The following is a 27,273-nucleotide window of genomic DNA, read 5'->3' on the forward strand; positions in this document are numbered from 1 at the left end:
CTCCTTAAGTGGCTTTATTATCTGCAGTGCCAATTTCCATTCCAAAGCAGCTGAAATCAGTATTGCCGTTAACCTGCTTTTGCATCCTGTGGCAACGCAACACAAAGTAAATCAAAGTCAAAATTAATTCAAATGCAAATGTATTTCTCAACAACAAAAAAAGAAGAAGTAAATATTCACATCAAGGCGTAAAATGTAAGGAGTGGCTCACCCCCACAATCACTCATCCCACGAGTTGAATTCATAAGAGATTTTTCTTTGTTTGTTCTGGACGCATTCCTTCCTGATCCAATATCAAATAGATCCAATTAAGTAAATAGATCCAATTAAGCTTAACGGCAGCAAAACTAAACTTAATTGGACGATGAAAGTTGTTTTGGAATTTATAAATAAAATGTTGATAAAGTTTTACTGTTAAAAGATTTGGCCCTCCGGTTCAAATGTTGGGAGAGTAATAGATCCTTTTGGAGTGAACCACTCAGAGTAATAGATCCTTTTGGAGTGAACCACTCACTCTTTAGAGAGTAATAGATCCTTTTGGAGTGAACCACTCACTCTTTTGACAGAGTAATAGATCCTTTTGGAGTGAACCACTCACTCTTTTGACAGAGTAATAGATCCTTTTGGAGTGAACCACTCACTCTTTTGCTAAACATACTGTGACTTGACTTGGTTCAAGACCCAAGTACCTTCATACACGGGGGGGGGGGGGGGATACAGGGGATCAGAGACAACATCGATAATACTTCAATTAGGACATTGAAGGACCAATTCAACAACAGGTAATACTGAGTGGAGCGTATATGTATAATCTATAGTTTGTGTTGTTTTTAGACGGCGTAGCACCGAATGTCCTTACATTTAGCCTAAATATGATGGAGCTCCACAGGTGATTATTTTCCCCAAATATGGAGTACCACACAGCTCTAGACTGGCCAACAACAAGTACTGACCGACTGCATAGGAAAGATGCAGTTATACGCGGACGCATTTTTGAGAGGGGGCGTGCCGCTAGCCCCTACCTAAGGCTGGCTTTTGACATTACGTTATGGCAGCCAGGTCTATGGACTTTTAATGTTTAGCGTACAACACTTGAAACAAACGTGGCGCTCATTCACACGTGTGATGTTTTTGTTTTTTTTACGGCAAGGCAAGGATGTGTTTTGTCACATTTAATACTTCATTAACATTTGGTCATGGAACTCAGCGAGGGGTCAGAATGAGGTGAAACCTCGCACAAAATCTGGTACATACTCCTTACAGTATATACAGTACAGATGACTGAATAGGGGCCACAGGGAAGCCACGCCATAATTAGGGCCCGTCTGGTTAATAGACGACGAACTGATTAACACATTACCTTAAAACACAGACAAGATAAGACAAGAGGGGCCTCGTTGAAAAGAAAATTACAAAAAAAAACAAAAAAAGAAAACAATGCCCGATAAATCTCTGAAGCTGGCTATAGTTAGGCGTTTCCCCCACCCAGATGTTTCGATTAATCACCTTATATAAATCAATGATGGTGCTGGGTGGGGTAAACTGCATTTATATAGATTGCATTTATATTACTGTACTTTTCTTCTCTCCCTTTTTCAATTCAGTCGCCATGTTGTCAGTATCCAACCGTCCCAGGTTGTTGTGGGGAGGGTCTGTAGAGCTGTGGTTCACAAACGCTTTCCTGTCAACGAACCCCGAAATTTACACTAATTAGCCCGCGGACCCCCATTTGAAAGGATATGCCAGGGACCCCCATAAGAGAAGATTTTCACGGCTCTAGCAGTGATTCTCAACCAGTTTAATTTCAAGGACCCCCAGTGTGACATGCATATTAGTCTACGGACCCCCCCCATTTAAATGGCATTTATCTCTGGGACCCCCAATTTATATTGTAAAATCAATGTTAATCTAACTCTGAGCGTGTACAAATGGAACCAAATGGAACGGGTCCATTTGCTTCCATTTGTACACACTCAGAGTTAGACCCATAAGGGTCCATTTGGTTCCAAACTATCATTTAGCTGGGGACCCCCCTGGAACTCCCTCAAGGACCCCTGGGGGTCCCCGGACCCCACTTTGGGAACCACTGCTGTAGACAACCATCACGACGAGCTGGTATCGTTCACCCGACAACAGGGAACAGGGTCCGACCTCTCCAACCAGCTTCAACAGGGAACAGGGTCCGACCTCTCCAACAGGGAACAGGGTCCGACCTCTCCAACCAGCTTCAACAGGGAACAGGGTCCAACCTCTCAGGGAACAGGGTCCGACCTCTCCAACCAGCTTCCCACTTGCGCTAGACTCTTTTCACGGAAGCCATAATTAACCCATTCAGCACGGGAACCCCTTTTGATGTTTCAAAGCATTATGTTATACTTTAGCCATTGACAAAAAGCAGATCTACAAGCTCATAGCGAGCTTGTAGATCTGCTTTTCTTTTTGTTGAAAATGTGGCGCAAATTTGGAATGTATATTCTTTCAGAGCGAACGTTTTTAACTCATCTTTGCTTCTGGGGGAGTCCCTGGAACAACATTTTCAGATGGGGGTCTGCGGCCAAATACATATCATTTTTGGGGTCCTTGACATGACATAGTTTGAGAACCACTGACATTGAAACATGGGTTTTTCAGAAAACTGGCATTTGTAGAATCGTTCTGAGGTCTAAATGGGTTAATATCACTGGTAACATGACAACAATTTATATCAATATGGCTGCCGTGAAAAAGGCCTACATTTTTGTTGGAGGGCCCACCCAAGCTTGTACGAATACAGAGGAATCAACCACCCATAATAATGATGTCGATTATTATTATTATTATTATTATTAGTCACAATAAGACACTATTTGCCCCATCCTTATAGAAAACATCCGCGAGAGAGGAAGGAATGACTCATTTCAATGAAAGACAATAATATGGTACAAGAAATTACAAAAATAAGATTTGAATAATCTTAAATCCATTGTACATTCTTTCTCCTTTCTCGCTTGTTGGGGGGAGTGGCAGACTGGATGTTGTAGTAGCACACAATGCCATTCTTACCCTGCGTAGGCATACATATATACGTATATATATATATACACTGTATATATACATATACATATATCTCCCTTGCAGCTGCGAGGCTATTGTAAAGTCTCTGTGTGGGTGTTAAGGTCTCCACACACCGGGCGCGATTTTCAGACTTTTAGCGTCGTTTCTCCATCGGGTTTTTCCGAAAAACGCGTCCGGTGTGCAACCACCTTTATGGTGGACTATGAGATGAAGGCGACGTTGCAGCCGTTGGCAGGTGTTTCTCGTAAGTGTCCGTGGCCGTTAGAGCAGGCCTCCTGTCTGGGAGGGGGTCTGGAGGAGGAGGAGGAGGGGGGAGGTGGTCTCTGTCGACCCCCCAGCTCTGGTGCCTCTAACCGGGGAGGAGCCTCTGCGTCGGTGTGGAACCCCAGGATGTCACTTATTGAATGAGGCAGATCCTGAGGGGGGGGGATAATATATTAGTATTATTTATAACATGGCATCAATTCTGTCTATTCACTCAATTAGTTTTAGGGGCCAATTATAGAATGAATAAAATGGAGGACCAGTGTTTTCGGCAGCAGATTTAGATTTTAGTTTTAGTCATAGTCTCTTGAATGGTTTTTACTTAGTTTAGTCACATTTTGAGTCACCTGGAATGTTGTAGTGTTTAGTCTAGTTTTAGTCGACTACATGTCATAAGATTTTAGTCGACTAAATCTACAGTTAATTTAGTCGAACAAAATGTTTTTTTGTCTGTGACCCGGGTCACAGACAAAGAGCAAAGCGGGGCTAATATTGTCCCTACACGCTACACCCTCGTTCACTTTGCATTGGACTCAGTTTCCCAGAAGCCCTTGCAAGCTGGCGGTTGGTTGAGGACCGGCGACCCTCGAATGTAAACAGCCACAAAAGGAAGGAACTAGGTTGATTTCCGGTTACGTCATCACAACGCGTCCGCCTCGTCACCAGGTCTGCGACAAATCCACTATTTATTTTAAATTATTACAAAGCGGCGAATTAACAATTAAACATAAAACAAATAGCTGGTTTAGCGTATTACGCAGGGGGAGACAATGGATTAAATAGCGTTTTAAACCCAGTTAGCGGGTTATGCAGTTAATCCATAGTCAATGGACAAAAATACCAATTTGCTCGTCCACAAACATATGACGTTAATTCTCCATTCATTGTCAATGGGAATTTAATGTGTTGGGTAATATTCTGTTATCCACATAAACGTTGCCTCAATCAGGCAGTTACTATGGGCAGTTTTTCAATGACAATATAGGCTACAGGCTAGTTGTCAGTTGATAATCTCTTTACAGAGAGGTTTATAAACGGGTTGTGTCTGTTATAATGTGCATTAACCTACCTTGCAATTTTTGATCTGCAAGCAAATAGATTCTGCTTTTTGGAGGATTTCCTCAATATCCAGCTTCATGGAAAGTTCATTAATGTGCTGTTGAACGGTAAGGAAAGGTTTTAGAGGTTATCGCATCACCAGGTCCATTCTCACTTCACCAGGTCCATTCTCACTTCACCAGGTCTCACATCACCAGGTCCATTCTCACTTCACCAGGTCTCACATGACCAGGTCCATTCTCACTTCACCAGGTCCATTCTCACTTCACCAGGTCTCACATGACCAGGTCCATTCTCACTTCACCAGGTCTCACTTCACCAGGTCCAGTCTCACTTCACCAGGTCTCACATCACCAGGTCCATTCTCACTTCACCAGGTCTCACATCACCAGGTCCATTCTCACTTCACCAGGTCCATTCTCACTTCACCAGGTCTCACATCACCAGGTCCATTCTCACTTCACCAGGTCTCACATCACCAGGTCCATTCTCACTTCACCAGGTCTCACATCCCCAGGTCCATTCTCACTTCACCAGGTCCATTCTCACTTCACCAGGTCTCACTTCACCAGGTCTCACATCACCAGGTCCATTCTCACTTCACCAGGTCTCACTTCACCAGGTCTCACATCACCAGGTCCAGTCTCACTTCACCAGGTCTCACTTCACCAGGTCTCACATCACCAGGTCCAGTCTCACTTCACCAGGTCTCACTTCACCAGGTCTCACTTCACCAGGTCCATTCTCACTTCACCAGGTCTCACATCACCAGGTCCATTCTCACTTCACCAGGTCTCACATCACCAGGTCCATTCTCACTTCACCAGGTCCATTCTCACTTCACCAGGTCTCACATCACCAGGTCCAGTCTCACTTCACCAGGTCTCACATCACCAGGTCCATTCTCACTTCACCAGGTCTCACATCACCAGGTCCAGTCTCACTTCACCAGGTCTCACATCACCAGGTCTCACATCACCAGGTCCATTCTCACTTCACCAGGTCCATTCTCACTTCACCAGGTCCATTCTCACTTCACCAGGTCTCACATCACCAGGTCCATTCTCACTTCACCAGGTCTCACATCACCAGGTCCATTCTCACTTCACCAGGTCTCACATCACCAGGTCCATTCTCACTTCACCAGGTCTCACATCACCAGGTCCATTCTCACTTCACCAGGTCTCACATCACCAGGTCCATTCTCACTTCACCAGGTCTCACATCACCAGGTCCATTCTCACTTCACCAGGTCCATTCTCACTTCACCAGGTCTCACATCACCAGGTCCATTCTCACTTCACCAGGTCTCACATCACCAGGTCCATTCTCACTTCACCAGGTCCATTCTCACTTCACCAGGTCTCACATCACCAGGTCCATTCTCACATCACCAGGTCCATTCTCACTTCACCAGGTCTCACATCACCAGGTCCATTCTCACTTCACCAGGTCCATTCTCACTTCACCAGGTCTCACATCACCAGGTCCATTCTCACATCACCAGGTCCATTCTCACTTCACCAGGTCTCACATCACCAGGTCCATTCTCACTTCCACAACTCCAGGTCCAGTCTCACTTCCACAACTCCAGGTCCAGTCTCACTTCCACAACTCCAGGTCCATTCTCACTTCCACAACTTGCACACAAATACATTTGGTTTCATCCCGTTTCTCAAGGGACCTTAACGGAGAGATATGCTAAAGTTAACTGTGTCAATCTATTGTAGGACCATTGCTTTGCATTATATTCACGGTGACAATAGTTACCTTGAGGATTTCATTGAAGCCGTAGTTCTCCTCCATGATTTTACGTTTCTCTGAGTCGAGGATGGCACAGCACACGAGGAGATGGAAGTTTTGGCAAGGCAAGGCAGTCCACATGACCTGGGAGAGAAGCAGACGTCTACTGAGACAACAAACTACGGAAAACTAACCCAGTCCACATGACCTGGAAGAGAAGCAGACGTCTGAGACAACAAACTACGGAAAACTAACCCAGTCCACATGACCTGGGAGAGAAGCAGACGTCTGCTGAGACAACAAACTACGGAAAACTAACCCAGTCCACATGACCTGGAAGAGAAGCAGACGTCTGCTGAGACAACAAACTACGGAAAACTAACCCAGTCCACATGACCTGGAAGAGAAGCAGACGTCTGAGACAACAAACTACGGAAAACTAACCCAGTCCACATGACCTGGAAGAGAAGCAGACGTCTGAGACAACAAACTACGGAAAACTAACCCAGTCCACATGACCTGGGAGAGAAGCAGACGTCTGAGACAACAAACTACGGAAAACTAACCCAGTCCACATGACCTGGGAGAGAAGCAGACGTCTACTGAGACAACAAACTACGGAAAACTTCAACTCAACACATACAGTATATACTGTATACAGTATATATGGTATTTTGATTTGATGGGATAGCGTCGTGATGGAAAATAAATCACATCCAATACGTAAAGATCCGGAATACCGATTTGAAGAAATTATCCAGCATTTAGGGTGAGAGCGCAGCACGACTTGAATAAAAATCCAATAGGCCTAGTACTACTACATGTCATGAAATGACAGTTGTGTGCTTTTGACCGACTCCGATTTGCTCTGGAGTGACAGAATTATTCATTTGACCTACTTTTGCGCACTGGCTATGAAATTACTTTTTGGGAGCCTCCACATTTTTAACCCTAACCCATAATGGGACATGGGTGTTGTGTGCTAGGTGAGTTCTGGAACACTGGAACGTTTCCTCACCTCCCAGAGGCGCAGCACGTCCTGGAAGCTCAGTTCCCTCTTGAAACGGATCAGTAACCAGCGGAAGCAAAAATAGAGGAATCCAGAATCCTGTGACTCTGTAGTGTAAACACAAAAGGGTGAAATGTGTTTAAATGGTGCATTGCACAGCAAAAAAATTAAAAGGAAATCACTACTAGTTTTACTGTCCATGTACCGGTATACAGAGATGGGCAGTATTTGAAATACATGTATTTGAAATACCTTTTTGTGTTTTGTAATTTGTATTTCGCTGGGATGGAAGAAATGAGATGTATTTTGTATTTAGATACATTTTTTGACCCAGTATTTGTATTTTGTATCAAAATACATTTTCAATGTATTTTGCCCATCAGAGATGGGCAGTATTTGAAATACATGTATTTGAAATACGTATTTGAAATACTTTTTCTGTATTTTGTCATTTGTATTTCGCTGGGATGGAAGATGTATTTTGTATTTTGTATTTAGATAATTTTTTTGACCCAGTATTTGTATTTTGTATCAAAATACATTTTCAATGTATTTTGCCCATCTCTGCCGGTATATACTATGCCGAAAAGTATGAAATATGTATTTAGCAAGGTAAAGTGTAATGCTCAATCATTCTAGTCACTTTTTTAGCGTTGTAACGTTAGCAACTGCATGTTACTTTGATGTTCAGCACCTGGACTAAATACAGCTACAAGATGCACACACTTTCCTCCACTGTTGAGTATAATGGCGGCGGTGGCTCAGGGGTAGAGTAGAGTGGCTGGATGGTAACCGCAAGGTCGCCAGTTCGAACCCTGTGGGCTCCCACAGAGTTACTGTCGAAGTGTCCTTGAGCAAGACACTGAACCCCTAATTGCTCCTGATGTGCTGGTTGGTGCCTTGCATGGTTTCCGCCGCCATCAGTGTATGAATGTGTGTGTGAATGTAATGCACAATCTATGTAAAGGTGTATGAATGTGTGTGTGAATGTAATGTACAATCTATGTAAAGGTGTGTGAATGTAATGTACAATCTATGTAAAGGTGTATGAATGTGTGTGTGAATGTAATGCACAATCTATGTAAAGGTGTATGAATGTGTGTGTGAATGTAATGCACAATCTATGTAAAGGTGTATGAATGTGTGTGTGTGAATGGGTGAATGTAATGCACAATCTATGTAAAGGTGTATGAATGTGTGTGTGAATGTAATGTACAATCTATGTAAAGGTGTATGAATGTGTGTGTGAATGTAATGTACAATCTATGTAAAGGTGTATGAATGTGTGTGTGAATGTAATGCACAATCTATGTAAAGGTGTATGAATGTGTGTGTGAATGTAATGCACAATCTATGTAAAGGTGTGTGAATGTGTGTGTGAATGGGTGAATGTAATGCACAATCTATGTAAAGGTGTATGAATGTGTGTGTGAATGGGTGAATGTAATGCACAATCTATGTAAAGGTGTGTGAATGTGTGTGTGAATGTAATGTACAATCTATGTAAAGGTGTATGAATGTGTGTGTGAATGTAATGCACAATCTATGTAAAGGTGTATGAATGTGTGTGTGAATGTAATGCACAATCTATGTAAAGGTGTATGAATGTGTGTGTGTGAATGTAATGCACAATCTATGTAAAGGTGTATGAATGTGTGTGTGAATGGGTGAATGTAATGCACAATCTATGTAAAGGTGTGTGAATGTGTGTGTGAATGTAATGTACAATCTATGTAAAGGTGTATGAATGTGTGTGTGAATGTAATGTACAATCTATGTAAAGGTGTATGAATGTGTGTGTGAATGTAATGCACAATCTATGTAAAGGTGTATGAATGTGTGTGTGAATGTAATGCACAATCTATGTAAAGGTGTGTGAATGTGTGTGTGAATGGGTGAATGTAATGTACAATCTATGTAAAGGTGTATGAATGTGTGTGTGAATGGGTGAATGTAATGCACAATCTATGTAAAGGTGTGTGAATGTGTGTGTGAATGTAATGTACAATCTATGTAAAGGTGTATGAATGTGTGTGTGAATGTAATGTACAATCTATGTAAAGGTGTATGAATGTGTGTGTGAATGTAATGTACAATCTATGTAAAGGTGTATGAATGTGTGTGTGAATGTAATGTACAATCTATGTAAAGGTGTATGAATGTGTGTGTGAATGTAATGCACAATCTATGTAAAGGTGTATGAATGTGTGTGTGAATGTAATGCACAATCTATGTAAAGGTGTGTGAATGTGTGTGTGAATGGGTGAATGTAATGCACAATCTATGTAAAGGTGTATGAATGTGTGTGTGAATGGGTGAATGTAATGCACAATCTATGTAAAGGTGTATGAATGTGTGAATGGGTGAATGTAATGCACAATCTATGTAAAGGTGTATGAATGTGTGTGTGAATGGGTGAATGTAATGCACAATCTATGTAAAGGTGTGTGAATGTGTGTGTGAATGGGTGAATGTAATGCACAATCTATGTAAAGGTGTATGAATGTGTGTGTGAATGGGTGAATGTAATGCACAATCTATGTAAAGGTGTATGAATGTGTGTGTGAATGGGTGAATGTAATGCACAATCTATGTAAAGGTGTGTGAATGTGTGTGTGAATGTAATGTACAATCTATGTAAAGCGCTTTGGATAAAGACACTATATAAATACACCATTTACCATTTTTTTTACCAGACACCTGCCTGTGCCAGCCCAGCAGAAATGTGTATTTTTCATGATGGTGGTACAGGTATTAAGGGGGTGTTACATACCCAGGTAGTTCCAGAATGTGAGGTCCAGCAGCCTCAACAGACTACTGAGCTGAATCAGCTGGGTCTTCATGCCCTGCATCTGTTCCTCAAAGTTCTGGTGCTGTACACACACACGCACACGCATATGCACGCACACACACACACACACACACAAAAAGATGGTGAGCGAGTATTCATTATGATCTTCAAAGGGAATCGGGTCTCTGGTTAACAGTCTCCAAGCAACAAGGTGAGACACAGGACTGCATTCAAATGTATCCTGGCAACAACGCCACGTTCTTTCTTGATTGCAACAACAATGCTGAAGTAATGTTTGTACCCACTGATAGTAGAGTGGGTTAAGATCTAAGTAATGTTTGTACCCACTGATAGTAGAGTGGGTTAAGATTAGAGCTGGGACTCGATTAAAAAAAATTATCTAATTAATCAGAGGCTTTGCGATTAATTAATCTAGATTAATCGCATTTTAATCGCATATCAATATTCAACCCGAGAACAGAGAGAAACCTTTTTTTTAAATGTTTTTTGGTATCCCAGTGAATCACCGAATAGTGACTACAGGATACCACTCATTTTCAACGTTTTACTGTCATTAATATACCTGTTGTGGAAATAATAATAAAAAGTCACCCCATTCTGTGTTGCCTAGAACTGGAGGTCTGAAAAGAAATTGTAACAGTAACAAGTACATCTCAGTGACATCACAAAGCTGTACTTACTTCATATTGTTACTGTTTTTTGTCAGACCTCCAGTTCTAGGCAACACAAAATGGGGTGACTTTTTATTATTTCCAGTTTTCAGTACTATAGAAAAGCGCCCAGTGAGAAACGTTCCGCGGTGAAAAAAAAGGTGCGATTAATTTATCTGTAGTTAATCGCGATTAATTTTTCTGTAGTTAATTAATCTAAATTAATCGCAATTAGTCCCGGCCCTAGTTAAGATCTAAGTAATGTTTGTACCCACTGATAGTAGAGTGGGTTAAGATCTAAGTAATGTTTGTACCCACTGATAGTAGAGTGGGTTAAGATCTAAGTAATGTTTGTACCCACTGATAGTAGAGTGGGTTAAGATCTAAGTAATGTTTGTACCCACTGATAGTAGAGTGGGTTAAGATCTAAGTAATGTTTGTACCCACTGATAGTAGAGTGGGTTAAGATCTAAGTAATGTTTGTACCCACTGATAGAGTGGGTTAAGATCTAAGTAATGTTTGTACCCACTGATAGTAGAGTGGGTTAAGATCTAAGTAATGTTTGTACCCACTGATAGTAGAGTGGGTTAAGATCTAAGTAATGTTTGTACCCACTGATAGTAGAGTGGGTTAAGATCTAAGTAATGTTTGTACCCACTGATAGTAGAGTGGGTTAAGATCTAAGTAATGTTTGTACCCACTAATAGTAGAGTGGGTTAAGATCTAAGTAATGTTTGTACCCACTGATAGTAGAGTGGGTTAAGATCTAAGTAATGTTTGTACCCACTAATAGTAGAGTGGGTTAAGATCTAAGTAATGTTTGTACCCACTAATAGTAGAGTGGGTTAAGATCTAAGTAATGTTTGTACCCACTAATAGTAGAGTGGGTTAAGATCTAAGTAATGTTTGTACCCACTAATAGTAGAGTGGGTTAAGATCTAAGTAATGTTTGTACCCACTAATAGTAGAGTGGGTTAAGATCTAAGTAATGTTTGTACCCACTAATAGTAGAGTGGGTTAAGATCTAAGTAATGTTTGTACCCACTGATAGTAGAGTGGGTTAAGATCTAAGTAATGTTTGTACCCACTGATAGTAGAGTGGGTTAAGATCTTCGCTTTGAGACCTGCATGCATCTTTGTCTGCTCAAGGATTCAAACCTAAAAACTCCTGTCCTTCACAGTCTACCTCCCCCCTCCCCTACCGTCTATCTCAATAAAGAAATGCTGGAATAAACTGGATGGACATTTTGTTTATTTTCACAAAGGCGCTCTGATCGGGCTGAAAATATTGTCCAAATTTGGAGCCATACAATTATCATATGTCATATACTGATGTCCAAGATGCCGAATGGAGCCCTGCTCTTCCCATGTGTATTGCGAGATCTACATGATTTTCTTCTATTTGTTGTCTTTTTTTAGAATAATATACGATATAATCGGATTCATAATATACCTATGCACGTTTTGCCTCGTCTATCATTGCCATGCTATGATATGATATAGTACTTTATGCAATAACAGTAGCAGAGACACTGGGACTTTACCATCTGGTCCATGAAGGAGACGAAGCACCAGAAAGCGTCCACCTCGTTCTCCATCACGTAGAGGATTGGGGAGAGGAGGTCACTCATTCCCTGGACATACCCTGGACATGGAGAACAATAACGTTACACACAGCATTATCCAGCCGGCAATGGCTAAATTGTCTATCAACCGGTAACGCGCAGGAGACTGTCTCCGCAACAATGTGCTAGACCCCTGGGAGATTGATGGTACAGGTAGGTGTGGCGCTCCACCTCAGCAATCCATCATCAACTCCCAGTACTTCCCACACGACTTGCCACACCCAAGCCGTGTTACTCACAACAGTGAAAATAGCTGATCTATTCTGCAATGTCTGAATGTCTGTCTGTGTGTGTGTGTCTTTGTCAAAAACACCGCCGTAGCTCCTCACTGCCTGCACCAATCACTCCCACTTTTCACACAGGCATTGGCCATAATAATATGGAGGTCTTAACAAAGCCCTTTTCCCAATTTAACAACTTATAAATTAATAATGAATTTATTAGTGGATTAAAAATGCGAAACACACCCAGGCCGCAGTACCCCCCACGGCCACAAGGGGGGGGGGGGTGCGCAATATCTCACAACGAGTAAGGGCTAGTATCTCAAATTAAATACAATTTATTTATTAGAACACAAATCGAAATTTTGGCCAATTTATTTATCAGATAATTTGTTAATTCTATGCTTGTTCTTGTATTAATTTACTTTTTAGTTTGTTTTTGTTTAAAGCGCAAATAACATGCATTTTAAAACGGCTTTTAATATTTAATAATCATATTGTCTATGTCCCTCAAAGTTATTTCTAATGGTTTGAGCCTCAATCACCACTCTGATATAACCAGGCCTTGTCAATTCTTTCTGGACTTTGAAAGCAGTTTTAGCTGCAGTACCACACTGTCCTGAGGTGGAGAGGGTGCGGATATGCAGATTACTTAATATTTGAGTCATTATAATACTCATGCTAGATAAAACCAGGCTTGTTTCCATTCCATGCCAGCTTGGAAAATCAACAATGGTGGACATTGTAAACAAAGTGGAAATGCAAATTTGCAACTGAAGACTGAAGAAATGGAGGAATTATACAAAGTAGGGTGACATTGATGACATCACGATGAGGCCAAAATCAGTCGAGCTGTTTCTGAGAGCAATTTCCATTAAAACACCCATATGACATGAAGGCCTGATTGTTCAAAATTGGTTATTTGTGGGGATAGAAAACACACATGGGAGCCCCAAAAACACAAAATAAATTGAAAAAGTTGAATTTTATGTTATAGGTCCTTTAAGTTTTCCCTTTTCGTAGTTGTGGTTGCTGTTGCTTTTCTTGGTCACGTTCAATCCTGTCGATCTGCGTTTTGTCCCATAAAATGTTAAAAAGATTCATGGTAATATGTTTCTCTGTACCGGTAGATGCTTCATGAACAAATAAATAAATAAAACATAAGCAATTCTATGCTTGTGCCTAGAAACGATGGCATGGCTCACCCAGGTCAAAGTCATACATGCAGTATGTCATCAAGATGTCGTGCAGTAGAACCAGGCCAGGGTTGTCGATGCCTTCATAGAATCTGTTGGTCCGGTCGGTTCGGTTCACGTCTTTCTCTGAGGAGAAAAGGACAGAAAGAAGTGATGGTGGCCATATAAAGTCTAGTCATAATATGTAATGAAAGTGGGTGTTGTTTAACGTGATTATTGCCACGACAGTGATGCGGTAGGGGAACGAGACGAAGTAGAGTTCCGCAATAATCACGTTAAACAACACCCTCGAGTGTAATATTGCAATTCTACAACAGTTACCCTTAAAACTAAGAATATATATTGTTTTAATGACAGATGTAGTCACTACGACCACAAATGTCCAAAGAAACTAGCTAGCCTAGCCACCGAGTTTGCTAGCGCTCTGGGAAAACAGAGCGGCTGAATTCTTTTTTTTTATTAGGTGGTGAACAGTGCTGGTTTGATCAACGGCTAGAAACCGTTTCAACCAATCAGATTGCTTCCTCTTAACGACCTGTTGTAGAATTAGTCCTACTACACACTGGACTGTGTGCATGAATGTGCAGAGACACTTCAGTGGCATATAGTGTTTCTGACACCAGTGTCAGTGTCACCACAGTGTCAGTTAGTCTTGAAAAGCAACCAGTAAAAGACAAAGTAAACCAAACAAATGTGTGGTTAGTTACCTATGAGACTCATGTAGTCTCTGAACCTGGAGTTTCTCCTCTCCTGCTCTTCGCTGACCGACTTCCACTGAAGTTTCATCCTGAAGTACTCGTCCCTTTGGCACAAGGAGAGACGGACATGCACTGTGTTCATCTTCATCATCATCATCATCACCTTTATTTATACTTAGAGATACAGTTGAGGGCAAGCCCTCATTTTCAATGTAGCCGAGGTTACAATACACATAAATCAGGATAAATTACAAAGGAACTTTATACAGAACGTATAAAAGAGAAGTGATGTGCGTAGTTACTTTATACAGATTCAGAACCACCATCAGTAAAATAGATCAATTGAAGCAGGAGCTTCAATTGTTGTTAAGTAACAAACGATACAGAGGCCAGAATGTTTGGAGAGAACAACATCCCTATTCTAGGGGGGGGGTTCGCCTAAAATAAGCTCACGACATGTTGTGAGTTTGTGACATACTGTGAGCTTGTGAGATGTCAAAGGATTTTGCATGATTACGCAGAACCCTTACGTTTTTCTCCTCTGTAGGGTTTTCCTCTCCTCCGAGCTGCTCTCCCAGGGGAAATACCCCAGTAGAAACTTCCACGCCTCTTTCCTCACGGCGTGGCACAATCCCTGCAGTGCAGGGTCACAGAGACACGCGGGTCAACTGGAGGACATGTACAGCAGTCACACTGTACAATAAAGCCCCTGCTGAATAAATATCACACTCGGAAACTGAAAGGGTTGGGCAGTGTAAAGAATGTACTGTATGGGAAGTAAGTAGGGGGTGGGTCTGGTCACACAATTCCGGGCATTACATAATAGGTGAACATTTGTCAAACATGCATACTGTACGTCTACTAGCTTGGCGACGCGTTGTGAACTCTTAGATTAGGCTTTCTCAAATGGGGGGGTGCTGTATGTGAGACAGTGGAAAAACTCTATCATCACGTATGATAAAACATTAGCAATGTTTTAACTTAAGCTAAAACATGTTAAAACTGTTTTGTGCACATTATTTGAACATATTAACATCAACTGAATTTAGGAGGCAGTGGCTAATTGCGACTCTTGCACTGCATTTCTTATTAGTAATGTTATATATTCTTCAAAAGGTTGCGTTATCATTCATTCGTAGCATTTTCTCTTTTCAAAATGTTGTAGTCACATTGAATCCCTCGCAGGGATTGACCAATACAAAATAATTCAACATGCCCTTTTAATACCATTACTACTACTATTGATTAACATTATTTGCTATTTTAGATATATACTTTTTTCTTTCTTTCTAGCCTTCCTTTTAGTTTGTGCCTTTTTTTAGTTGTTTGTTTTTTGTGTATTATCTTATTTTTTGTATATATATATATATATATATATATATATATATATATATACACACACACACACACACACACACACACTGTATCTATGTTTTCCGTTTCTGGACAGGTGAGGGGGGCCGCCGGGGCGGGGTTTACAAAAACGGAACCGTTTTGACTGAACTGCTTGTCTGAAGTGACCTGTAAAGACTGAACTGCTTGTCTGAAGTGACCTGTAAAGACTGAACTGCTTGTCTGAAGTGACCTGTAAAGACTGAACTGTGTGTCTGAAGTGACCTGTAAAGACTGAACTGTGTGTCTGAAGTGACCTGTAAAGACTGAACTACGTGTCTGAAGTGACCTGTAAAGACTGAACTGCGTGTCTGAAGTGACCTGTAAAGACTGAACTGTGTGTCTGAAGTGACCTGTAAAGACTGAACTGCCTGTCTGAAGTGACCTGTAAAGACTGAACTGTGTGTCTGAAGTGACCTGCAAAGACTGAACTGCTTGTCTGAAGTGACCTGCAAAGACTGAACTGCCTGTCTGAAGTGACCTGTAAAGACTGAACTGTGTGTCTGAAGTGACCTGCAAAGACTGAACTGCTTGTCTGAAGTGACCTGTAAAGACTGAACTGCTTGTCTGAAGTGACCTGTAAAGACTGAACTGCTTGTCTGAAGTGACCTGTAAAGACTGAACTGCCTGTCTGAAGTGACCTGCAAAGACTGAACTGCTTGTCTGAAGTGACCTGTAAAGACTGAACTGCTTGTCTGAAGTGACCTGTAAAGACTGAACTGCCTGTCTGAAGTGACCTGTAAAGACTGAACTGTGTGTCTGAAGTGACCTGTAAAGACTGAACTGCTTGTCTGAAGTGACCTGTAAAGACTGACCTGTGTGTCTGAAGTGACCTGTAAAGACTGAACTGCCTGTCTGAAGTGACCTGTAAAGACTGAACTGTGTGTCTGAAGTGACCTGTAAAGACTGAACTGCTTGTCTGAAGTGACCTGTAAAGACTGAACTGTGTGTCTGAAGTGACCTGTAAAGACTGAACTGTGTGTCTGAAGTGACCTGTAAAGACTGAACTGCTTGTCTGAAGTGACCTGTAAAGACTGAACTGCTTGTCTGAAGTGACCTGTAAAGACTGAACTGCTTGTCTGAAGTGACCTGTAAAGACTGAACTGTGTGTCTGAAGTGACCTGTAAAGACTGAACTGCTTGTCTGAAGTGACCTGTAAAGACTGAACTGCCTGTCTGAAGTGACCTGTAAAGACTGAACTGTGTGTCTGAAGTGACCTGCAAAGACTGAACTGCTTGTCTGAAGTGACCTGCAAAGACTGAACTGCCTGTCTGAAGTGACCTGTAAAGACTGAACTGTGTGTCTGAAGTGACCTGTAAAGACTGAACTATGTGTCTGAAGTGACCTGTAAAGACTGAACTGCTTGTCTGAAGTGACCTGTAAAGACTGAACTGCTTGTCTGAAGTGACCTGTAAAGACTGAACTGCCTGTCTGAAGTGACCTGCAAAGACTGAACTGCTTGTCTGAAGTGACCTGTAAAGACTGAACTGCTTGTCTGAAGTGACCTGTAAAGACTGAACTGCCTGTCTGAAGTGACCTGTAAAGACTGAACTGTGTGTCTGAAGTGACCTGTAAAGACTGAACTGCTTGTCTGAAGTGACCTGTAAAGACTGACCTGTGTGTCTGAAGTGACCTGTAAAGACTGAACTGCCTGTCTGAAGTGACCTGTAAAGACTGAACTGTGTGTCTGAAGTGACCTGTAAAGACTGAACTGCTTGTCTGAAGTGACCTGTAAAGACTGAACTGTGTGTCTGAAGTGACCTGTAAAGACTGAACTGTGTGTCTGAAGTGACCTGTAAAGACTGAACTGCTTGTCTGAAGTGACCTGTAAAGACTGAACTGCTTGTCTGAAGTGACCTGTAAAGACTGAACTGCTTGTCTGAAGTGACCTGTAAAGACTGAACTGCCTGTCTGAAGTGACCTGTAAAGACTGAACTGCCTGTCTGAAGTGACCTGTAAAGACTGAACTGCCTGTCTGAAGTGACCTGTAAAGACTGAACTGTGTGTCTGAAGTGACCTGTAAAGACTGAACTGTGTGTCTGAAGTGACCTGTAAAGACTGAACTATGTGTCTGAAGTGACCTGTAAAGACTGAACTGTGTGTCTGAAGTGACCTGTAAAGACTGAACTGTGTGTCTGAAGTGACCTGTAAAGACTGAACTATGTGTCTGAAGTGACCTGTAAAGACTGAACTACGTGTCTGAAGTGACCTGTAAAGACTGAACTGTGTGTCTGAAGTGACCTGTAAAGACTGAACTGCTTGTCTGAAGTGACCTGTAAAGACTGAACTGCCTGTCTGAAGTGACCTGTAAAGACTGAACTGTGTGTCTGAAGTGACCTGTAAAGACTGAACTGCTTGTCTGAAGTGACCTGTAAAGACTGAACTATGTGTCTGAAGTGACCTGTAAAGACTGAACTGCTTGTCTGAAGTGACCTGTAAAGACTGAACTATGTGTCTGAAGTGACCTGTAAAGACTGAACTGCTTGTCTGAAGTGACCTGTAAAGAGGGATAAGAACAAAGTAACCCCAACATGCCCCTTTGAAGATGACTTGTTTGAGCTGAGCGACGCGCAGCACGCGTCCCTCTGTGTCCTGGTGCTCCAGCCAGTCCTCGGCCGACAGCGGCTGTCTCCTCTGGACCTCCGGTCTGCTGCCCAGGTCAACCTGAGATGCACAACGCAAACGTCCAGCGGTCAAGGCAAATTCACCCATGAATGTACAGTGAGATTCACCTAATAGTCCAGTGGTTTTCAACCCTCTCCATAATCAAGGTTTCATTATTTATTCGGCATTTGAGCCACAGACCACAATGTGATGAGATTTAGCCGCTCAAGGCTAAATCTCATTTAGTAATTGTGGACAAAAGATTGTCCACAATTACATGCTGTATTGATGTTGGTACCATTAGGATTGCCAACAGGTAAACGTTGATAAAAATAACAATTCTTCTACATTCTCTAATTGTGTAGACTTCTTGTAAATTATGTAATGCAGGTGTTAGGTCTTAGTGTGTAAAATGAAACCAAATGACCCGTAATTTCATTTTACACACTCAAGAGTAAGATCTATGAGGGTCCATTTGGTGACCAACTCTCCATCGTTTAGCTGGGGACCACCTGGAACCTCCTCAGGGACCACTGGTTGAAAACCACTGACCTATGCCCTATTCCAAAAAACGCTACCAGAGCATCAAATCTCGTACCACCCGTCTCAGTAACAGTTTCTACCCCCAGGCAGTCAGGCTGCTGAACAGCTGACCTTGAACTGTATTGCACTGTTTTGTCACTTCACTTTTTTTTGTGTCTTTTCCTTGCACTATAGATGTTTGTTTATGTCCTGTGTATGTAAGACTGAGAGTGCTCTCTCTGAACTAAATAATTTTCATTGTATTTATACTCTGTATCTATACACATGACAAATAAACCTGAACCTGAATGTCCCTCTATCACTCACTCTGGTGATGACTTCAGCCCTATGTCCCTCTAATCACTGGAACCTCCTCAAGGACCACTGGTTGAAAACCACTGACCTATGCCCTAAGCCCCTCTAATCACTCACTCTGGTGATGACTTCAAAACCAGGCTCTTCCTGCTGGTTGATCTCCAGACCTGGGATGACCTCCGTGAGCAGGTCGGCCACCTCCTCCGGGGGGCGCTGTTGCTGCTCGTCTGCGATCCAGAAGGCGTCGTATATGTAGTTGGTGACCCTGGAGAAGCCTCCGAGCGTCGCCTCATAGGGGTCCTTCTGCAGCTTCTGGGGGAGACAAGTGGCGTCTAGTTCAAATAGAGCTGGTTCCTTCCTTTTCTTTACGTAAAGCGACTTTGGGTACTTCAGAAAAGCGCCATATAAATCTGAGCTATTATAGAGTGTCGCAGTCCCGCACCCTTTCATGACGACGCCAGGGCCCAGGAAATAATTCTTCCCATAGACATTTCAAAAAGTATTTATTTAAAGACCTTTTAAGCGTCGTACGAAGCCAACTCAAGTCGTGATAAATCATTACAACAAACACAATATTTTGGACCAAACAAATAATTACAAAGAAGAAAAACAACAAAAAAAGTGTTGTAACCTGCCGTTTTTTTTTCTTCTTTCAAATTCTGTTTGGCCCAAAACATTGTGTTTATTGTCATGATTTGTCACGACAAGAGTTGGCTTTGTCCGCGGCGTATAAACGTCTTTAAATAAATACTTTTTGAAAAGTCTATGAGGAAAATGAACGGGGAATTATTTTCCGGGTCTCTCGAGGGGGCGGGACTGCGACGCTCTATTATGATTAAATTCTAATCCTGAACTCATTTACCAACACATACTGGTGAGACACATTAAAAGAAAACAATTTAGAAAGGAACTAGGATACCTGCCAACATCAAACCTAGCATGTGTCACATTTCATATTGTTCGTGGTAAGTAAGTAACTTTGCTGATTTTAGCGCCTTACTTACATTGACCAGGCCATAGTTTTTGTCATCCAGAAGATTCTCAAAGGACTGGGAGAGAGCCTTGTTGGGAGTGCTGACCAGCAGGCAGCTTTCATTATCTGGTGACCTTCAAAACAAAGAAAACCAATGTTTTTCATCTAAGGAATAATATCGACATGCAGACTGCAGTCAGGGCCTCCACTGTCATTTAAAGCATTTTGTGTGTTACACGGTAATGTGTTTTGGTTCATCACGGATTTCGATTTTGAGCCCTTAGCTCCGAGCTCAGTAGAATCTGCACATGGCTCACTGATAACTTAAATTAGACGTAGGTGAAACGGAATCCTGAACAGCCAACCACAAAGCTCTCTGCCTACCCCCTCTCTGAACAGCCAACCACAAAGCTCTCTCTGCCTACACCCTCTCTGAACAGCCAACCACAAAGCTCTCTCTGCCTACACCCTCTCTGAACAGCCAACCACAAAGCTCTCTCTGCCTCCCCCCTCTCTGAACAGCCAACCACAAAGCTCTCTCTGCCTACCCCCTCTCTGAACAGCCAACCACAAATCTCTCTCTGCCTCCCCCCTCTCTGAACAGCCAACCACAAAGCTCTCTCTGCCTACCCCCTCTCTGAACAGCCAACCACAAAGCTCTCTCTGCCTCCCCCCTCTCTGAACAGCCAACCACAAAGCTCTCTCTGCCTACCCCCTCTCTGAACAGCCAACCACAAAGCTCTCTCTGCCTACACCCTCTCTGAACAGCCAACCACAAAGCTCTCTCTGCCTACCCCCTCTCTGAACAGCCAACCACAAAGCTCTCTCTGCCTCCCCCCTCTCTGAACAGCCAACCACAAAGCTCTCTCTGCCTACCCCCTCTCTGAACAGCCAACCACAAAGCTCTCTCTGCCTACACCCTCTCTGAACAGCCAACCACAAAGCTCTCTCTGCCTCCCCCCTCTCTGAACAGCCAACCACAAAGCTCTCTCTGCCTACCCCCTCTCTGAACAGCCAACCACAAAGCTCTCTCTGCCTCCCCCCTCTCTGAACAGCCAACCACAAAGCTCTCTCTGCCTCCCCCCTCTCTCCCCCTTGACGGCTGATTCACATATTGAATCAGGTGAGGCATGAATACCCCCAATGGCACATTAACAACCGATGTTTGGGCACAGATACTAATGTAAAGCCTGATACTAATCAACGGCGTGTCAGGGCCTTTAGAAGCACTTTCACTGATGGGCTAGTGTTTTACTGAACAATTCAAATAGCTATTTCATGTCTGCAACCGTTACGCTATTCAGTGATAATATGATTTAATTATATTCAATGCATTCCAAATTTCCACCTCTACATTGCATTCAAGGCTGACAGGCAGACAAAGGCATGGTATTGTGACGTCACAAGCCATTCACACCTGGTGCTTTTGTGTGCGGCATTTAATCCAAACAATTTCCTTCTGAAAGGCCTTGATAAGAACATTAATAATGGCTATCTTGCCAGCAGAGAAACACATTAATTTGCTGCGATATTTGGCTCAAAGGGAAGAGTGTGGCTCCGTGCATCAAAAAAGTAAACAGATGAGGGTAGACAGAGAATCCCTTTGCTTTTGACCTTATGCAAAGAATCTGAATCGTCTTTATTCAAATTACTTGAATTAGCATATAGATAACATACATAAATGCAATATTTGCATCTATGGAATCGGGAAATATCATTAAACTACAGGGAAATCCATATGTAGTCTTTAAGTAGGTTACTGGTATTGAAACTCTTTCCATTTCAATGGAATGATATAAACCTCAATCTGTTTGTCGCCAGTGTTTCAGTTCCTGATTAGGGCATGTTCAGAAACATCCCTCCACTCACTAGACAACTCACTTTCTCTATAACAGGATTACCGGTAAGCGATAACTTCATAAACACTCTTCTGAATTGTTTTTGGTGGGTGAAATTATGTAGATATACACTTGTTGACATGACACCATAGTGTCTTGTTAAGTGTGATTAAATAAATTACCTCCAGTATTGCTTGCATGTGTAATTACAAGACAAATCAATTCAGGATAAATTCAAGGATTTGACATGTTATGGAATAAACGGGTTCTCAATTTCTGCATGAACCTGACCCTACTCGACCTGACGTTTTCAGGCATGGCCCAAAATGCATGCCAATTAGTCGGGCCGGGCCGGGCCGTGCCTCGGGTTCCGTGATTCTCCGGGCACTCCAGTGGCCTTTTTCCCTCTCTCTCTCTCTCTCTCTCTCATTCACTCAGGCTTTTTCGGGTTTTGGAGCCTAACATTATGGTAATATTTTTGGGTAGGGCCGAACCTCGAGCTGGACCAGTTCGGACCCAGTAGGGTTCAGGCTTTAATTTTCAGGCCCGTTGAGAAGGTATCCAGTAAATAAAATGACAGGAGGCAATCTCTGTACAGCAAAAGCTAGCCCTTCACTAAATCCCACTCCAAAAACCGATTGTCCAATGCCAATCCAAATAGTTTAGCAACGGTTGCTATGCAGGTCAAGCTTTCTTCGCTGCTAACGTGCCTATTGGACAAGGATGGGTTGGGGAGGGACTTAGTGAAGGGCTTAATTAAAACTTTAGGTAATTAAAAGTTCTCCAAAAATGTGTAAAGACCTGTGTAAACACTACGGAGTGATCACTAACAAGGCAGATACGCGGTGGTAATGTCCCACCCTGGAAGAGGGTACTCACTCCCTGAGCACCACGCATCTCCTGAGGCTGTCCAGGAACTCTGTGCTGCCGCCGTGGTGGAAGTGGAGGGCTGGCAGGGGGGCGGAGGAGTCCTTCAGCTTGAAGAGGAGGTAGGACCAACCTTCCTCTTTCACCGTGATGGACCCGAGGTCCCCAACGCTGAAACTGAATGCCCACCTACTCTTCTCCTGACTGTGGTTCAGGGAACCTGGAAGTGAGAAAAAATAATAAAATACATGTTTTCTTTTACATAATAGGTAGTTAAACGACTAATCGACTAGTAAACTAGTCAACTAGTAAAAATGACTAGAAGTGAATGCCCTAGGTCTAGGAGAGGGTGTCGCCTGGATCAACGACAGGTCTGCTCCAGGCCTGCTCATGAGGGGACGCATAGCGTAAAATAATACTTCACCAAAATCCAGGTCTGGTCGACTGCGTGGCGAGTGCACGAAACGAGCACGTGCACGAAACGAGCATGCACACAACAATTTCACGGGACTGCGCCCACGAAAATACACTTGCGTAATCGCCCCTGAACTTCTCCGCGCGTCCAAAATAAACGCATCCCGCCTCTCCTTGGAAATGAATTACTAGGCGCGTCAGTCACTCCCCGTCTGAAAGCACCTTAAAACCACGTGCCAGAGCCTTAAGACATTAATTAAGACAGAAGAAAAGAACATTGGACATACTTTCTCCATTAGTACACGTCTTCTTCTTGAAGGAGACAGCGTTAATCATGTCCCACTCTGTCTCGTAGCTCTGCTGTGATTCCAACGGGGACCGCTCGCCGGCACCCTGACCCTGGGACCATTCACCCTGGGACCGCTCGCCGGCACCCTGACCCTGGGACCATTCACCCTGGGACCGCTCACCGGCACCCTGACCCTGGGACCATTCCATGACTGAACTGGAATCCTGGTGAAGCACAAAGACATTGTTCAAGTTCACCTCACCTGTGTTAACCACTTTCAACATGGTGTCCCTATTTTAGGCAAAATCTTCGCAAAAATCTAATAATCTAAAATTCAAAATGGTAAACAGAATCCTGGCAAAAGTTAACCCCCCCCCCCCCCCCTTCCTGTCAATTATGCAAAAGAATTGCAATTATCTCCAATAATTGTAGAAATTGTGACAGGCCTAAATGTAATGTTGAAAATCAAGAGTGAAACAAACCTTCCCAGCACAGAGTATGTTGGAGTGGTCAACTGTATCTTCCAAGGGTTTGTATTCCACAATGATCTCGGCATCCTGACAAGAAAATATAATGCAGTCAACAAGACGTTCTGAATGTGGCTCAGCTCTCTGACAGCATGACAAATGCACCTCATTTCATGTTCCGTTGTACTACAAAGTACAAACCATAGACAAAAGACTGACTATGGTCATGCAACATATTTTAAAATCAGGTTAGGTTACCATGGAATTAAGAGTACCTTGTCAATTAAGCGAAGTGACCCTGAAATGAGTAGATCTTGCTCAATGCCATCGCCATCTGTGTTTGAATGTATGAACACCCCTTCGTGTTCATATAAAACCTAGAATAGAGGTGGTAAACTTCAATGGACAGCAGTAGTCTCAAGATATGCAGCATTGAGATATGTGGGTGAAAAAACACAAATGCTATAGGTTAACATAACTTAATAAAAAAACTGAAGAATGGGCCCCTGCCTTTTGAAACAACTTGTTTTCAGCCTGCCAAGCAAGATTAGCTGGCTGCTTAAAATCACAAACAATAGCTTTATTTCAAAGAGCTCTCAAAGAGCACTTAGGGCCGCTGCAATTCGAAACTGGCCTGTGTAAAAAGAAGTAGAAGTCCCCCCTCCTCCAGCTCTTTGCATTAGATTAGAGCTATGGACCAGAGCTAGGTGGAACCTAGCCCCTTTCGGAAAACCTTGGTTAGCTTTTCTGAATTTTGGACGTCGCTACTCTAGAGTCCCTGACAGCTAATTCCACCCTCCATAGGATGCAGATGTACATACTCTCTGTTCACGGAGAGCGGCAGCGCCGCTTGAGTGTTGGTGAGATGTTTCAAAGATGCATAACACAGCTATAGGAGACGGCCGCAACGTGTACGAAATGGCATTAACCACCGATGCCGTTACGTTTTTTTTTTAATTTTTGGCTTCTCTGAAATTCTCTCTTCCTCACTTCCCATGTCCCGCCTCCCACGACACAACAGCATTATAAACATCCTGCATGTACGCGGTCAGCCAATCAGAGGCAGTAACTAGGATGTGCAGCTAGCCAGTTGCCGATCGGGAGGCGGTACAATGGGAAGTCAATAAGGAAGAGAGAGGAGAGAGAAGTTCAGCAAAGCAAAACTTAAAAAAAAAGATAAAAAAATACTTAACGGCATCGGTGGTTAATGCCATTTCGTACACGTTGCGGCCGTCTCCTATAGCTGTGTTATGCATCTTTGAAACATCTCACCAACACTCAAGCGGCACTGCCGCTCTCCGTGAACAGAGAGTATGTATACATCTGCATCCTATGGAGGGTGGAATAAGCTGTCAGGGACCCTAGGGTACCGTGTCCAAACTTTAAAAAAAAATACTATAGTACTAAAATAAAAATACTAAAATAAGTTCATAAAGGATAATTCATAATAATGTCATGATGCATACAATAAATATGTGGTTCATAATTGATTTCATATGAGGTTAAAAATGTAAACATGATGTGATGATAACTTTCTGAGGCAGAACCAATTGTTCCCTGTCTGTCAGTAGCAACACTGGGCCATGATTGATTGACTGATTGATGCATGATTGCATTGCACACAACAGGTGGTACACACTTTGTCTCACTCAGACACTGGTCTGCATGAAGGAAGCAGCACACAGTTTAGTGTGTTACAAACTTTACAGTAAGAAAGACGGTCAAAAGGACATTCTAAAGACTGTATGAAACTAAAGAAGAACCTTACATGACAAGCGGCCAACGAGGTATTCTATTATTTAGATTAGTATTTGTTGTGTTATTTGTTTGATGGTGTTTGATGGAGACGTTCACCTGCTGCGCATCGCGCATTTCTTTGTATTTCCATTTGGTCAATATCATGTACTGTGATGCACTTTGTTGATTGTTTTATGTGTTTATTTTTGTGTGAACATATAATATAGTTCTCACGGCATGGAACAGCTGAGGGATGAGAAGAATGCCCAATAAATGCCCGTTCATAAAGAACCGACCTGTGTCGTAATGTTGTGAGAAGAGCTACAGGGAGTCAGGGACCCTTCATCCCATTATAAAAAAAATGAAGTTGCAAATTGCGACACCATAAAGCAAAACCATTACACTTGTTTACAATAGGGTCCACCCTTTTCAATTAATTCAATCAAACATTTAGAGACATACAAATACACTTCTAGATAATCAAAAACAGAAATCATAAAAGGAAGCTGGGGGGGGGGGGGAATAAAGTTCTAATCATGTGCACTTCTTTACAATAGTTAAGACCGTTTTACAAACATTTTGTTTTAAATGTTTGACCAAATGCAGTCAAATTATCATAATCGAGCAACATGATTCTTCCTTGAATTACTAAAATTAGTGCCCAGTTAGTTGCCCACTCTTCCTGTTAGCTAACAATGCTAACGTTAGCTCTGCCTCTTTCTTGGCACTGCAATTAAAACATACTGCACGTCAACAACAGCTCATAACGTGTGATCTACAGTGTGTGTGTGTGTGTGTGTGTGTGTGTGTGTGTGTGTGTGTGTGTGTGTGTGTGTGTGTGTGTGTGTGTGTGTGTGTGTGTGTGTGTGTGTGTGTGTGTGTGTGTGTGTGTGTGTGTGTGTGTGTGTGGCACACACACAACCACCAACAAGCCAGACAACAACACAGGCTTCGTCGTACGACGGCGGCGCGCGCCCCAAAAACATCCGATATGCAAGCTCGCAACACGTCGCCACGCGACTTGATGTGAGCTTGTAGATCGGCTGTTTTTGGGGGGGGCGCGCGCGCCCGCCCGCCGTCGTACGACCGAGGCGGCACAAACATTGGGCATAACGTATAGGATGTTAGCAAAGCTACCTGCTGTGTGTGTGTGTGTGTGTGTGTGTGTGTGTGTGTGTGTGTGTGTGTGTGTGTGTGTGTGTGTGTGTGTGTGTGTGTGTGTGTGTGTGTTGAAAACAATGCTGAAACAACTACCGGGGGGGGGGGGGTGCGAAAAAGGTTGTTATGATAAAATATGCGAGTAATTTACTTGCGATAATTGTTGAACAGAACAACACACATTATTTAATGTCCAGTACCTTGGGAGGAGTATTGGCCGCCATGTCACCCGTTGTGTGTGTGACCAGACCAGGTCGCGAGCGATGATGACGACGGCAGGGCAGGCTCACGTGCCCGAGTGTCAACTTCCAAAACAAGCAGCACAACAACAACGCTGACAAGTCATCTTCCGGCCCGTGGCCAAG

The 27,273-nt window shown here is 42.8% G+C and overlaps 1 protein-coding gene across 1 annotated transcript; it reads right to left on the reverse strand.

The window, feature by feature from the left end:
* Positions 1-27,255, reverse strand: tbc1d15 (TBC1 domain family, member 15). The gene is made up of 18 exons (XM_083763432.1): positions 27,109-27,255; positions 24,289-24,390; positions 24,029-24,103; positions 23,727-23,770; positions 23,545-23,642; positions 22,856-23,063; positions 20,170-20,272; positions 19,283-19,477; positions 18,260-18,388; positions 14,863-14,966; positions 14,342-14,436; positions 13,644-13,760; positions 12,137-12,237; positions 9,903-10,002; positions 7,139-7,236; positions 6,148-6,264; positions 4,388-4,474; positions 1-3,470 (listed from the first exon to the last, which is right to left on the reverse strand). The coding sequence occupies exons 1-18, from the start codon at positions 27,130-27,132 to the stop codon at positions 3,255-3,257; spliced, it is 2,013 nt and encodes a 670-aa protein (XP_083619558.1). The 5' UTR covers positions 27,133-27,255; the 3' UTR covers positions 1-3,254.
* Between the last annotated feature and the right edge of the window lie 18 nt (positions 27,256-27,273).

This window comes from Protomyctophum parallelum, assembly GCF_964188405.1.
Source record: "Protomyctophum parallelum genome assembly, chromosome: 4".
NCBI lineage: Eukaryota > Metazoa > Chordata > Actinopteri > Myctophiformes > Myctophidae > Protomyctophum > Protomyctophum parallelum.